Source organism: Oreochromis niloticus, linkage group LG14 (genome assembly GCF_001858045.2).
Source record: "Oreochromis niloticus isolate F11D_XX linkage group LG14, O_niloticus_UMD_NMBU, whole genome shotgun sequence".
NCBI lineage: Eukaryota > Metazoa > Chordata > Actinopteri > Cichliformes > Cichlidae > Oreochromis > Oreochromis niloticus.
Genome location: NC_031979.2, coordinates 30,642,066 through 30,657,906, shown reverse-complemented (window position 1 = coordinate 30,657,906; position 15,841 = coordinate 30,642,066). Strand labels below are relative to the sequence as shown.

Here is a 15,841-nt window from a genome sequence, read left to right as displayed (position 1 = left end):
CGTGAGCTTTATGTGGCAGATATTCAAAACTAAATTAATACCTCCATAGCGTCTCCCACTGTGGCAATTCACCACTGGAGTCGACAGTTGTAGCCGCTGTAGTTCATGGCTCCGTGGGTTTTAATCTCAATAATCTCACCTAATTCCCTATTCTTATTATAATTCATGAATATTATCTGGCAAAAATGAAGCCCTTTTCACGAACCACATTACATAAGAGCTGCCAGTATGTAAAAAACTGTCTGTAAAACTAGTTTAACCTTGAAAAACAAGTTGCAGTCATAATCTACTTAGACGAGAAAATCACTGTAGGTCACAGCATATCAGACACCACACTGCTTTGTCAATAAAGCTGCTTGTAGCTTTATAGGTCTCTGCAGAGAGGGTATGATTTCTAATACAAAGCTAAAGCAATTAGAATGATGGAAAACTGGAAAGCGCAATTTACTTCTCTTTGGTGTCATAACGTGGACTTACAGCACCTATGAGAGGGATGGGCGTGTACTGAGGACATTGGAAAAAGGAGTAAAAGCATAAGTTAGTGTGTACTCACCAGTAGAGATATGGTTTGTCCTTGTCCACGTTGATGTTATTTAAGGGATCCATTCTGAACCAGGTATTGAATGTAAACCCATTTTGATAAGGCCACTTAGCAATAGGAGGTAAAGCAATTGCCTAAAGCAAAGAAAAAAAAAAGAAAAGATAGCAAAGGACAAATTCATGCACCATCAGAGATAGCTCCTTAAAATTATGTTCCCCTACTGCTATCGCTGAGTTACATGACAGGGTAAGCTAAATTATACAGACTAGTATGCACCTAAGCTTTATTCTTGTTTGCTTTGAAGAAAATAGCGGCAGTATATAAATTGAAGATAAATACTGGACTGGCTGTATAAAGTTTAGCCAATTTTTGCAGCTTCCCTGCAATGCACAGGTCCTGCTCTAGTATACAAATGTTATTTTAGTCCATTGTTAGATGGCATAATGACATCATAATATATAATATACAGTATATCTGAATATTCAGATTTTGTGGCTATACAGTAGATGTTACTGTTGTGAAATTAAAATAACACAATGCTTTCATAAGGTGTTACCGGTTCATAAATACTACATATGGGTCATTTTAGTCCATTGGTAGGTGGTTGCTGGGCACTATGATAACATTATAATATCTGATTTGTATAAGAAGCTTCAGGGGCCTTAGATGTACCTCTTTGTGCCAGTTTTGGCTGCTGAACGAGTTCTCGTGTAGGAGTTCACACACAGACAGAGACTGGTGTATTATAGTAGGATAATATGCTACTATACTATACTATACTATACTATACTATACTATATGGATTAAAATTAATCATAAATATAAAAATCAGTAATGTAAATTAAAATGTTCATAATTTCACCTACAAAAAAATACAAAAAGAATATCCCAAATCCGAATCCATACTTTCATTCAATTTTTGAGACTAACGTTAAAACATTTTAAATGTAAAGAAAAGTCTTTATTTTAATTATCCAAATATGTACCTCCAGTTAAATATTGGTGATGTTTAATAATTGCTCTGGAATTGTCATCCATAGCGTTAGGTGATGACATAATTACTTCTCATCCGGACTACATTATCAGCGCATGTGTTCAGCCTCTTTGACATAAATCCGCTTGAGTTCCACTTTTATTTGAGTGAATTTGCAATTAATCTCAAAGACTTTCAGGAGTTTAGTCTGAAATAACTTTTAAAACATCAGTTTAAAAAAAACATTTAATGACATTACTGTGACACCTCATTTACTTGCTTTAATCAGCATCCTGCAGTATGTTGATTAAAAATCCAGCAAACCAGAAAAAAAATCAACAAAGCTTTTGATCTTGCAAAGAGTTAATGAGGAAAAGGCAAGGCACAGCATACTTCACATTATAGAAGGTGTATTGCCCACTATGCAGACCAAAAAGTACCTGAGATCCAGTTTGTGTATGTGGATGCACCTCCCTTTTTTCCCCCCTTTCTTAACAGAACCCTTTGTTACCTGTGTGATCTTTGATTTTAAGGTTCATTTGCATCTTTTTATTGCATTTTCACACTGTACATGCAAAAAAGTTCACGCTTGCAGTGCATGTATGAAAACTGCTTCATGGCAGAATGCAAAATCGGAAAGCTTACTGCTGCGCTGCGACCAGGAAAGTTGAAGAAGGCATCCGGACCGTGTCTCTGGGGCATCTGATTGAGCACCGACAACATTTTGACTGCATGCTTCGGCTGCACAGGTGGCGAAGATAAAAAGAGTATAGATAAGACAGCAAGGCTTTCTCTGTGGCTGGTTGGACAGCAGACATTCAATATCTTTTCAGTTACTTCATTCAATCATTCGACAGTAAGTCAATTACAGAACAAGCCACAGACCGATCAGTGTTGATGGGTTTCTTGAGGCGAGTCCAGTGACAGTGTCAAACAATCACACACATGTACAACTCATCCTGGTATTACTCACCCAGAGGCCTCCTTCTCCTTGCAACATGCTGAAGAGCATTTTCAGTTCCCTCACTGTGATGCTGTAGCTGGCCAGTACTCCCAACATATCCACTAACAAATCTTTAAAGACAACGATAACATACACACATCACACACATATATGAGAAGAGAGAGGAGGCAATAATCAAATGCAGCTGCACTTTGCTGATATTATAATTCATCCACGCTGGAAGTTTTCCTGGAGTTTCTCATGGGGAAAAGTATTCATATGACTGAACATCTGAGATAATGGAAACAGTTTTACTTTAGATTACAGTTCATTGTCCGTGAAATTCTTATATTTAACACAGAAAAGCCAAAATTGCACGGAGAATGACTTGGAACACTGCAGCGAAAATGCATTCTAATTTCATCATCTGAAGCATAATTTAGAAGTAAGATGGGGTACGGGTGTAATTTGCAGAGCCCAGCATGTCAGTGACAATGACTTCAGTACACAAAACCGCAGTGACAAAAAACTCATCTCTAACATTAATCTTCACAGGCTGAGGGGTTCTGAGCTCAGTTGTTTCTATATCCTTGTGTGTATACTTCTACCTGAAGGTGTTATCAACGAGATATTCTAATATAATCCTGGTGCCATATTTTAATTCCGTCTACATTTTATCCGAACCCCTGCAACAAAACCCCCAAAAACGTTAGTTTATAACCAATACATGTAAAATATTGCAGGATAAATAAACAGTAAAATACAGTAGTTTATATTCAATATTAGGTGCTTTTGTGAAACGAGAATACATGTGCGTAAATGCAATGGAGTGAACAGTGATGATACAAGCAGTAGCGAAGGCAGATGAGTTTAAACACCAGGGATCAAACATCCAAAGCAATGGACAGTGCACAAGAGAGGTGGAATAAGAGAGTGCAGGTACAGTGAAGTGGGCGGAGATGAGTTTCAGGGGTGAGTTGTGACAGAAGTATAGCAGCGAGAATGAAAAACGAGATTTATAAGACTGTAGCGAGATCTGTTATGAGGTATGGTTTGGAGGCGGTGGCATTGACAAAAAGAAGGTGGAAGCAGTTAAGACTTTCAGTGTGAATGTCCCTCTTTTATACTGTAAGATATAGTATATCAGGAGGAGACAAAGTTAGAGAAGTAAGGCTGATGTGGTTTGGACATGCGAAGAAGAGGGACAAAGGATGTTGAATATGGAGCTCCCAGAGAGTAGGCAAAGAGGAAGATCACAGGCAAGATGATTCATGGATGTAGTGAAAGAGGACGGGAATAGGGTGAGATGGAGGCAGATGATCAACTGTGGCGACCCAGTTCAAGGGTTATCGTGACTTTTCCCAAAAACTGATGTGTCAAAGAATTGTGCGGATTTACTAAATTACTGAACAAAATCTAATCCCCCATACACACTTAATTTCCTTCATATTTTCAATGAGAATCATCAAATACACTGTTGTCTTCACTACTTTCATTTTGAAGGAATTTGTTGATGTTTTTATATTTTTTAATCATGTTACTATAGAACTGTTCTGGATAAAATTTAAGGCTAAGTCGCCTTTTTTTTAACCAAAACCTTCAGCAAAAATGACAGAAATGATTTTGACTGAAGCTAAATCCTAACAGGCATTCTCATGTACTTTTTAGATATAAACATCATATTCATTACCATCAATCCATCTGAAAAAACAAACAAACAAACAAACCAACAAACAAAACACACATACTACGTCTACTACAGGCAAAAAATGAAGACAGAATCATATCGTTATCGTACCTGCAATCATGTCATCCACTGAGCTCATTTTCAGCAACACCTGCTGGATAAGGCCCACTTCAGTGCTCGTTTGCAGATTTCGAACACTTTTTCGGAGGACCGCGGTAAACATGCTCCAGATTTCAGCCTGGCAGGTGATGTCACAGTGCTCCAGCAGCTCCACCAGGCAGCTGATGCTTTCCGCATCTTGGATAATGAAGTTTGTCTCCAGATCAAACTCACCACCCACCAGCTGCAAAATAAGGTGAGACAGAAGGAAAATGTGTGAAGAGATTGAATTTTTATGCCTTTCACATTCTGCATAAATTATAGTTTATTCTATGTTAATGTAATGGTCCAGCAAGTAGCAACCTTTAATAAATTTATACACTGGACACTGCTGTTTGACCCAGCTTTCAACCCTCCCCCCCCCCAATACCTTTTTTTTTTCCTAGGGGGGAATTAACTAATAGGATCCTTTCATAAATGTCACAGTTCACTACACTGATGGTTAAGGCTAGAACTGGAAAGAGAAAGTGAAAATCTTTTTCCTTCTACAAGATTTCGATCAGAATTTAAGCACCCGTGAAAATAGAGCTGGCATACAACAAAATAAAAGGAGAAGGCAGATGGAGCCACTATAACTCCACTGCTCCATTTAAAACACAATTGATAATCACTATTAAGAAAGTAGAAAAGTGCAATCGATAATGCAGTTCTTTGAGACCAAAAAGCATGAAATTAGCCCTTTAAAAAAGGGCATGGTATTTATGGAGTGTGTTGTCAACAACTTGCTGGTGGGCATCAAAGCAAGCAGGTGGAAAATGGACCTAGATACCCAATGCACATTACTGTGACTGACTGGTAATAGCTAGGTGAGAGCAAAAGCTGCCTAAAGTAGCAGAGAAAGGACTAGTCTATGGAGGTATAAATAAGGTCTCGCCTCAATCATCATCAGATGTTGACACAATTACATTACAATGATGTGTGCTTCAGGACTGCTAGGACTTTAAGTTCTGAGAGACAGTCTTTGCTCAGAGTACAAATAAAATAAAATAAAATTTTTAAAAAAAACCTGCACAAAAACGTACATATTCTCTCTGGGGTAAAATACACATTGATGTGCATAAAAAAGTAAACTGTTCACAAATACAATCTCATCAAACACAGTCTGGCTGAGGTTTGAGGCTAAAAGTTATCTTTATTGGCCCACTTCGAGTTATTTGTGTTGCAACGAGAGTTCACACAATAGCTTTACACACAACACAACAAGAACATCCACAGTTATTAAAAAATAATTGCATGAAATGGAAAAATTCATAATGGGAACATTTATACGTAATGCTATTTGGTATTATGTACACAAAAGGGACTTAATATACAAGAGTCAGTCCTTACAGTCCTCCTATCAAGCATCATCAAACAATGACCTGAGAGCAATGTTAACTTTCCTATCGAGCAGATGGTTCAGGCAGTCTCTTCTAAGGAAACGTCTGCTATATATGACCAAAAGCTTACCCATGACATCTTATTGGTCTACTGGCTGTGCTTTGTTGCCATCTCCCCACATTTAACAGCTGTTGCACATGTGGAGATCATAGAACTATAAATGGTAGAATAATTCTTAACATGAAAAAAATGAAATAAAAAGCACTTGTCAACATATTTAGAAAACCATTCTCAAATCTGAAATTCAGTCTGAAAACCAGACCTCTTCATCGGTCGATCAGTCTCTTGACAAAAAACAGAGACATTGATCAGTGAGATGCTAACAATAGCAGGTATTCACAGCTTGAAAACACAGGTGGTGGGGGGCAAGGTGAGGTCTAATTCAATTCAATGGCCAAAATGCACAGACGATTCTATAAATTCTATAAACCCAAACAAGCTGTAACATGTCTGTGTAAGTCTAGACACCAGGTTAACTGGTTTTGGACATTAACAGACTGATGGAAAGCTTAGGTCACCATTTCAAATAAGTGATTTTTCTAAATGGTAAATGGCCTGTATTTGTATAGCGCTTTACTAGTCCCTAAGGACCCCAAAGCGCTTTACATATCCAGTCATCCACCCATTCACACACACATTCACACACTGGTGATGGCAAGCTACATTGTAGCCAAAGCCACCCTGGGGCGCACTGACAGAGGCGAGGCTGCCGGACACTGGCGCCACCGGGCCCTCTGACCACCACCAGTAGGCAACGGGTGAAGTGTCTTGCCCAAGGACACAATGACCGAGACTGTCCAAGCCAGGGCTCGAACCAGCAACCTTCCGATTACAAGGCGAGCTCCCAACTCTTGAGCCACGATCGCCCCAATGATGCCCCCATTGGTACACCATTACACCAGCATAACCATTATAGATCCATGCTTTCATGTTGTTAATGCCCAATTCTGACCATACCATCCAAGAAAGCAAAGACCTATCAGACCAAGCCACGTATTTCCAGTCTTCTATTGCCCAGTTTTGGTGTCCTTATGGAAATTGTAGCCTCAGTTTCCTGTTGTTAGCTGACAGCAGTGGCACATGGTGCAGTCTTCTGCTGCTGTAGCCGTTCTGCTTCAAGGCTTTAGTGCATTCAGAGATGCTCTTCTGCATAACTTGTTTGTAACCAGGGGTTATTTGAGTGATTGCTCCTAACAGCTCGAAGCAGTTTGAGAGATGGTTCAGGGGAAAGTTCTTCTCTATTCTGATGAACAATATTGAACTTTGACACATTATTTTGACTATGTTTTCATGCCTAAATGCATTGATTTGCTGCCATATGATTGGCTGGTTAGATATTTTTTGTTCGGGTTAATTAAACAGGTGTACCTAATGAAGTGGTGAGTGTAATAATACAAAGAAAAATAATTGGTATTATGCTTAATCATATATGATGTCAACAGATATTGTATCGAGAAAATTTAACAGTTCAGTCTATGCAGCACCTGCCATGTTCCCTTCTTTTATGAACTGTGACTGTGTCTTCACAGCATTAGGTTTACCCAAGATCACAAAGCATTTATGTGGTTTTTAATGTGTGGTTGTTTGAGGCATAAAGAATAACAATATATCAAAAGATTGATGATAAAAGAAATTTCCTGCAATTGTTGTCAGTAAATTATTATCAGACAAAAGACTCCCTTTTCAGCCGCTATGATGTTCGTCATCCAAGAGCATATGCAATAAGAGGGAAAAGAGCCATAAAGTCTAGACTAAACCTCATAATTCTTAAGTGCAATTGCCATTAATCACACTATTCACAGGCACGTCACAATCCCGAGAAGTGAAGTAATTGCAGGTTTGGTTCCTCAGAATAATTTTCACCCATTATCTTACAAGAGGCACATAAAGACATTAAATCACTGATTACACGCTTAACAGGTGGACAGCACAGCGTATCTCAGCCATATAAAAATTCAATTCAACATCAATGCACAGTTTGAACACTGCTTAGTTTCAGATGCAAACCCCATAATCAGTGTAAATGACTAAGCTTAGAAGGAACTGCTGCAGAAAACATAAAATTGCAACAAACAGTTGCTAAAAAGCAAAACCAAACTAGCATTACTATTCCACATAAAACAAGCAGTTACATCAAGTGACTAAGGAAAATGTCCTGCTTGCAAACACGGCAAGACGCACACAACACACAGCTGAAGTGAAAAACAGGGAAAACAAAGAGTACAGACAGCAAAGATTTGTGGTAAATTACAGCAAGTCATCCTCTTCAGTTGTGTTTGATATGTCCCTATTCAGCTTCTGAAAAGGTCAGGTGATTCTTTGTTGGAGACTTGACATGGGTGGACAGCAAAATTACTGGTTTGTACTGAGATGATGCTTTTGGTGTTTGCTCCTAAGACCAATTGTAGTTTCCACTGTCATTCAAAGGCTTGCTATCATGGATAAATCAACTATAACTGGCCCCTAAAAATGTATTTCATTAGGCTTAGGTGGTGTAAAAGAACTTCTGGGTCTGGCTGTGATGATGGAAAACCTGCCAAAAGAGCTCTACACTACATTAATTAGACCTTCTTGGAAGAGTAGCTAGATAGATCTCGCTCCTATATTAAATGGTTATCTTAGCCTCCCTGGAGTTTTCTTAATGATTGCAAAATTGACAGGAGCAGAAAATATTCTCCTCGGAACACCAGCCTGAACACCATGGGGGTAATAAACAGGAAACAAACTGCAGTCGCTCATCACCTGGTTAGCAGAGAAGATGATGGTCCCAGCATAACCAGTAGTAGTGAGGGAACCATAAACAAAGATAAAAGCCGAAACATCTTTCAAGAAAGATGACCTCAAAGGCAGGATTCACCTTTCAGGATGACAATGACCTTTCGGCACATAGCAAAGACAGTGCTGCAGATGCTACGTGATATGTGTCTGAATGCCCAGTGATCAAGGCACCAGCCATGGTCTGCAGGTGAATTTGCTTTAAAATCTTTGGAAAGGCCTGAAGGTTGTTTTCTCCAACAAATCCATCCGGTCTGTCAGGGGTTGACGGGATCACCGCAAAAGACTGACACAAACGACACAAAAAGTGTGATAGAAAGGAAGAGCATGCTGTGCTCACAAGTCAAGAAAATCTAAGTGTATTAAGTAATTAAGGCATTTCAAAGCATATCTACTACACCGATGAATGAAAGAAAATGTCATGTCTAAAGTTTCCTATAGAGTGAAATGAACGCATAACACTTGTAATAGCTCCTTCCAGTGATCACTGTTAAGTCTCTAATGCTGTACAATACCATCTAAAATGATAGCTAATGCAATATATAATACTGTGTGCACTGCTAAAAGACCTGCAGAGGCAAAAATAATGAGATAACTGATGTAGGTAGGATTATTAAGACAGATACTAATATGATACTCGGTGATTTAAAAATCCCTTTTCTCCCCCAAACAAACAGGATAAACAGATTTTCCTAACATGTGTAGTTCTTTATGAGTGCTTACTAAGATGTGGCATTGCAGTTTAAAAATAATCGTGTTTTACTGTTGCAACAAGTTATGTTCTAGTTTTTCACTTTGTTTGAGTCTGTTCTGCGTCAAATCTGTAATCTGTTTCTGATAATACAGCGACCCTAACTGTATTAATTTGTCACAAATTACATACCTGTTGCAATCAACATAGAGAGAATTTCACATTTAACTATTACATTTGTGCTCAGCAACCTTCCTGTTCAACCTTTCTGACATCTCCGTTTTACAGTTGATTGTGGAATATCTAGGAGGAAAGAAATTTAATTAACTGACTTGTAGCAACAGTGGAAACCTGTTAAAGTACTATAGTCAAATTCAGTGAGCTCTGTAGAAAGGACCCATTCTTGTATTCATCAAGGCAGTCTGCATGGCTACTAGATACACATGCGGCAAAGGGACTGAAAACACCTGAATACTTTGCCCATACAGTGTCGCTTTAAAGGACCCATCTAAAACACTATTATATAAGGAAACAGAGAGAGGATGTGACTGTACTCCAATTTATTTTGCAACTGTCTTTCTGCCCCTGATGATTCCCGATGATAGAGCACTGGTAGCTTTGTTTTGTTTTGTTTACCATATTTAAACCCAAGGGTGTCTGAGTGTGCTGGTGAGCGTGAGCTACTCTGCCAAATCCTTTCCCACTGACACTCAAAGATCGCTAATCTGCACTGTAAAACTCCAGCTTTGTAAAAGACAATCATCAAAAATTCAGACAATTACATCAAACTGAAAGAAACTGGTTAAGTTAACTATATTTCAAAAAAGTTAGCCAGTGGCTCATTAAGTAAGTGGTTTAAAGAGTCGATGAATTTATTGAATCATTAAAGCCCTGTTAAAAAACAGTGTTATAAGTAAGAACATTGAAGGTTGCTAAAGGTGATTAATATCAGTCTGGCTGTGGAAAATTACATCTAAACTTCCATCAGCATGAATATGGAAAAAAAAAAAAAAAAAAAGACAAATAGTGTTCTGGACTCTTTAAGCCTTATTGCAAGTCTTATCTTGAGATGTGATCAGATATCGTTGTAAAGCTGAACTGTCAATCAGGGTTGTACACCTAATCACAGTTTGCTATATTTATGAAAAAAATACTAAAAAGGATGCTGTCTTTATAGGAAAGAGGCTAAAGAAAATTATTTAAAGCAATAGGTTTAAATAAAAAACTATTACAGCCACCAACTTTTTTCAGACATTTTATTTATCCAAATGGGAGAAATAATAATGTTTCTGTTTTCTGTATATGTCCTTTGGAGGATCCAAATAATCGAACTTTTAATCCCATGTAAAAAATGCTCCTTTCTGCGTCTTCATCTCACTAAAGGGAAGATACTAAAAATGATGGGCTCCACCTGAAGACTTTTAGGTGTTTGAGTGTTAAAGGTCTGTCTTCCAGTTCTGAGTCAGAATATCAAGTTTCATCTTCAGCATTTATCATAGTCTCTGTGCAACTACCAACCTGTATTCACTTTGTTTTCACTCAAATACAAACTTAAATGGAACTGAATCATTTGACATTTCTTTGAAAGTGCCACAGTTCAACATCAAAGAGGCATAAAAGTTCTGCATAGTGTGAGAGCACTGGATTGCAGAGAAACACACAGACACGTGTACGTCCACCTGTACAGAAAGTCTTAGTCATATGGAAGCCTGGTATAATTGAGAGAAGAAAACTCAGCAGCCAACAATTCACAAGTACCCATTTGTGCTTAAAAATCAGGGTTTTACAGACAGTCATTTGCCTATTATCAGGAGAGGGGCCAGTGCAAGGGGAAAACCTGCTTCCTGTAGCTATGGCTAAACATATAATTTCAATTAAGAATATCTGCCTGAGACTATTAAGATGCCCAGAAGCTCAGTGCAGCGCCAGGTCGATGGGTTGCAGAAAAATAAAAACGAGAGGAAGCTTATGAAAACACTACAATGTGAGTCGGGAGAGCAACACCACCTTAATTAGGCTCTAACTCATATGGATGCAGCTCAGGCTGTCAGATGTCAGGATGGTGAGTGACAGTTAGCTATTTTCACTATACAGCGCCTCAAAATCAAGAGAAAGACTTTCCATTCAAAAACCAGAGGTGAATCTAGAGCAGTAATAATGTCTCTCAGTCACTCAAGCACACTGGCGCATCACTAAGCTGCTCACCGCCATATATGCAATCGGTAATTCCATCTGGCTGACCTGCATAGACTGATATTCCTATTAAATTACAAATAACCCAGCAGAGATTGTTGTGCCACCCATTCACTTTCTTAACCACTTATGGATTTCAGGGTCATAATGGGACTGGAGCCTATCCCACCTGCGAATGGGCAAAAGGTCCATTTACCCCAGTGGACACTCTATCATGGACAGATTATCCGTCTATCATAGGGAACACAGAGTAACAGACAACCATTCATGCAATCATGCACACCTACAGGCTTTTTAGCATCACCAGTAAATCAACATGCATGCCTTTGGACTGTGGGACAAAGCCAGAGTATTCAGAAAATCCGCACAAGCATGATGACACAAGGCAAACTCCATAAAGCTAAGCAGTTTGTAATATTTTTACTGTAATGGGATGATGGGATATGCAGTCCACCAAGTAGGTATTTATTTTACTTGGTAGCATGACTTAAAATTTGAAAGCAATTAAGGTGTCCGTTATTTACCCCAGTGGACACTCTCTTTTAGTGCGACAGGGTTATATGAACTTCAATTAAATACCTTTAAATAACTTTTTTTCACAGTATTAAGAGTTACATCTGAGCCCTCGACAATCCCCCCACTTTCAACTACTTCTGATTAGGCCAGGGCTAGAGGCTTACTGTCACCATGGTGACAGGCAGCAATGACTGGACTTGAGACAATTTCCAAGGGAAGTCTATAGTGGCCACTAAATTGGGTGAAAATAAATAGAAGTGATGTCCTATTTACAAAGACCGCTGCAGTGACGGAGTCGCTTGAAAGCAGATGTGGAGAGTACAAATTTCCTCCCTGATATTTTTAAATTGATAAAATGAGAAGTGCCCCTGGTTTAAAGACAAATTTATGCAGTCTTCAAGATCACACAGATACTGTCCATTCCGTTAATAAAATTGGTTACCATTGTATTTATCCCTAAAAAAAATTAACTGGGACCTTCACAATCATCGAATGCACAGGATTGATAATACTGAGTTTGCCAATCAGAACTACTTTAAACTTGCACCAAAAGGCTAAAAAGAAGTGCTCATGATGTGCTTAGCATAAAAACTGGACAATGAAGCTCCAATATATATATATGTTGTTTGGTGCTGGTAACAACCAGCAATTCATCACACGTATAAAAAAACCAAAAACAGATACCATCGCAGTTTATGCTTGGAGGTCAGTGTACTGTGGTGGCTTATTCCAGGGACACAACCTGGAAGACAAACTCTGGTAAGGTTCAACTACAAAATTCAGGAAAGCCAGCAGCTCCCATTTATTGAAAAACCAATGCAGTCAAGGGGATGATGAAAAATGTGGCATGCACAAGTAAAGAGGGGAAACAATAAAGTGACCATTCCCCAGCCAAGTGCTTAACAGCACCAGAGGGAGTTAAACGCAGAATACAATATTCAAGCAGCATACTTGTTTTTTTTTTTCACCCAACAACTTTGCTCATTTCTTCATGGTTTCTGCAAAAATATATATATTTTTAAGCACCAAGGAGAAAAAGACAAATAAATCTCAGAAGTGTGCAATAATAAAAGACATGAAAGAGAGCATTATGTAATGGTAGCACAATCCATTCACACAAAACACAAGAATAAGTCTGGATTTAGACCCACAGTCTATTTTGAAAAATGTCATTGAAAAAATAATGAATAATTTTCAAATGTCTGTATTTTGAATAATGTATCACAAATACAGAAGAGAACTGAAAAGGAAGGTAAAAAGCATTCTCTACTTCTGAAAACAAATATGCAAACTTGGGTGTTCTTGCAGTAAAAAAGAAAAAGAATAGAAATGATAAAAAGTAAAAAGTCACAGTTGAACCACAGAAATAAGATAATGAGTTTGGATAACGGGGTTCACCTCTGCAGATAAAATGAGGATAGAAAATACAGAATTAGAGCTCCCCAAGTCATAATGGAACTACAAACAATATGAAGCTGAGAAGCATATTCAAAAACCAAATGTCAAACTAATTTGGGAAACCATTCATAGAAGAGAATTTGCTCTTGCTTGGAGAAAAAGAAATGTGCAAAAAACAAACTGCTAACCTTATTAGCTTTTAGGCTTTCTCCAATGTGCCAAAACAAATGACATGAAAAGAAAAATGGATCAAGATGTTATGCAAATGCCGCCGTGCATTGCGACAAAATGGTGCTGCCACTCCAGGGAACAATTCTGAAGAGTTGAGCTGGAAGCCCACTCAGGGCCATTCTTTCTTTAGTCTGAAAATGTCACCAAAATAAAGGTCAAGCCATTTAAGGCAGATGGGTGAGAAGCGTTGGAGGAGGGAGTGTCAAAAATGTAAGAAATTAGTTTATTGCTTCTGTGCTTCCACTGAGTTTGATGAATGGCCTTCACATCAATGCTGAACTATGCTAATGGCCATACTAATGCCCCTATCCTCTCTGCTTCACTGATGAGTTAAGCACACAACAGTGCTGCGGACTATCTGCAAGGGAGAAAATAATTATTCTTTCTCCCTTTAAAAGGCAATCATTGTCTAAAGCATGCAGGGAGACATCAGACGCCACATTCAACATTTTCAAAATACTGTAAAATTCACACTACAAAACATTTTTTGTGCTAGACTGTTGATATATAGACACAAACGGTGCATAATTTGAACAACTAATGTCAGACAAGGAGTACGGATTCCGAGATAATGCCGCATACAAATTACAGTCATATTGACAGCACCATCCTTCTGTCTACACTCAATGTTGTTTCATTGGGAGAGCAAGTCCCATCTCTGACTAAACACATGGTTAAACTACAGTACAAGAGAGAGAAAAAGGAGTTGAAATCAATATGACAGTCTCTTAAGTCTCATAGTGGCGCAGAACCATATCTTAGTCCTGGCATGCTTGAGAGAGTGGAACACTTCCTCATTTTCTAGTCAATCACGATTCATATTTGCTTTGCCACATCACGCAACCATGTGAAAACTGTGTCTATTTAACCAAGGCCAAAAATTTAATACAGGCCTTTTGGCTTACTGAATTATACAGGGAAGATTTGCAGGGATCTTGCAAACACACTCATCTCTGATTTCATGCTACAGCTAAACCAAACAGAGTCAGACTCTTTTGCAAACCCATATGGAAAGGAAATAGAAAAACAAAACACCTTGTAAGAATTTTGTTGGGGAAAGCTCGGATTTCAGTTAAGTCTTCCAAGCCTCATGCTATGATTTCCTCATTAAAGTAACCTCTTTCCCTTTTTTCACAATGAAAATTGATTACTTTATGCTAACAAAGAAATCAGTTTTCCAGGAACAATTTGCTAGCATTAGGTTGGACTCCTTTTACTTACAGAACTACCTTAATTCTTCATGACAGACATTCAATGAGGTGCTGGTGACATTACTCAAAGATTTAGGTCTATGTCGACATGATAGCATCACACAGTTACTGCAGATTTGTCGGCTGAACATCTATGATCTGAACCTTCTGTTCCCTCCCATTTCAAAGGTTGGATTGAGATCTTGTGAATATGAAGGCCATTTGAGTACAGTGAAATCACTGTTCAACGAACCAATTTGAGACAATTTGAACTTTGTGACATGGCACATTATCCTGCTGGAAGCAGCAGGCAGAAGAGGTACACTGTGTTCACGTAGGGATGGGCACCATCAGCAAAGGCACCCAAGTAGACTGTGATGTTTCATTGATACTAAAATATACAATACTAAATATCACCAACAGCATTACACCATCACTATCAGCCTAAACCACTGATACAAAGCAGGTTAGATCCATGCATTCATGTTGTTAATGTCAAATTCTGACCATATCAACCAAAGGTCACAGGAGAAAGCAAAAACATTCAGCCCAGGGAACATATTTCCAGTCTTCAATTGCCCAGTTTTGGTGAGCTTGTGCAAATTGTAGTCCGAGTTTCCCATTCTTAGCTGACAGGAGTGGCACCCAGTGTAGTCTTTTGCTCCTGTAGTCCATCTGCTTCAAGATTTGATGTGTTTTACATTCAGAGATGCTCTTCTGCCACTTGATATACCTTGGTTACATCGATTATTTGAGATACTTTTGCTCTATCAGCTCCAAGCCAATCTAGCCACTGACATCTAGCATCAACAAGACATTTTTGGCACTTCGGTAGATCAGCAGGTTCAAGTTCTCTTCCTGTAAGTAATTCGTTCCTCCTCCTGTTCCTCCTCATCATCATCATCACCATCATCATCAAGTTCTTGGCGTCAGACCATCGGGACTATTTCTCTAATACTGCAGGGTTTTTACCTTACCTTGAGATGACTGTTCTTGAGAGTTAGCACTATATAAAGAAAATGGAATTGAATTACATATCCATCTGGAAAAAGTTTGAACCAATCATTTCTTATCTTGCCGCAAACTGTGAAGCACATCTTTGCTTCATAATTGAAAGTACAGCTCATGTTTGAGAAGCACTATCTAGACAGATGAGAGGACACA

The 15,841-nt window shown here is 38.6% G+C and overlaps 1 protein-coding gene across 7 annotated transcripts in view; it reads right to left on the bottom strand.

The window, feature by feature from the left end:
- nbeab (neurobeachin b) overlaps positions 1–15,841 on the bottom strand; it is a 200,757-nt gene that overhangs the window by 149,494 nt on the left and 35,422 nt on the right. For all 7 annotated transcript variants that reach the window (XM_005455018.4, XM_025898038.1, XM_019367747.2 and 4 more), the window contains exons 2-5: positions 4,256–4,487; positions 2,488–2,588; positions 2,160–2,255; positions 554–675 (exon numbers count right to left, since the gene is read on the bottom strand). In XM_005455018.4, coding sequence (XP_005455075.1) covers positions 554–675; positions 2,160–2,255; positions 2,488–2,588; positions 4,256–4,487 — 551 coding nt within the window. The remainder of the gene's footprint in view (positions 1–553; positions 676–2,159; positions 2,256–2,487; positions 2,589–4,255; positions 4,488–15,841) is intronic.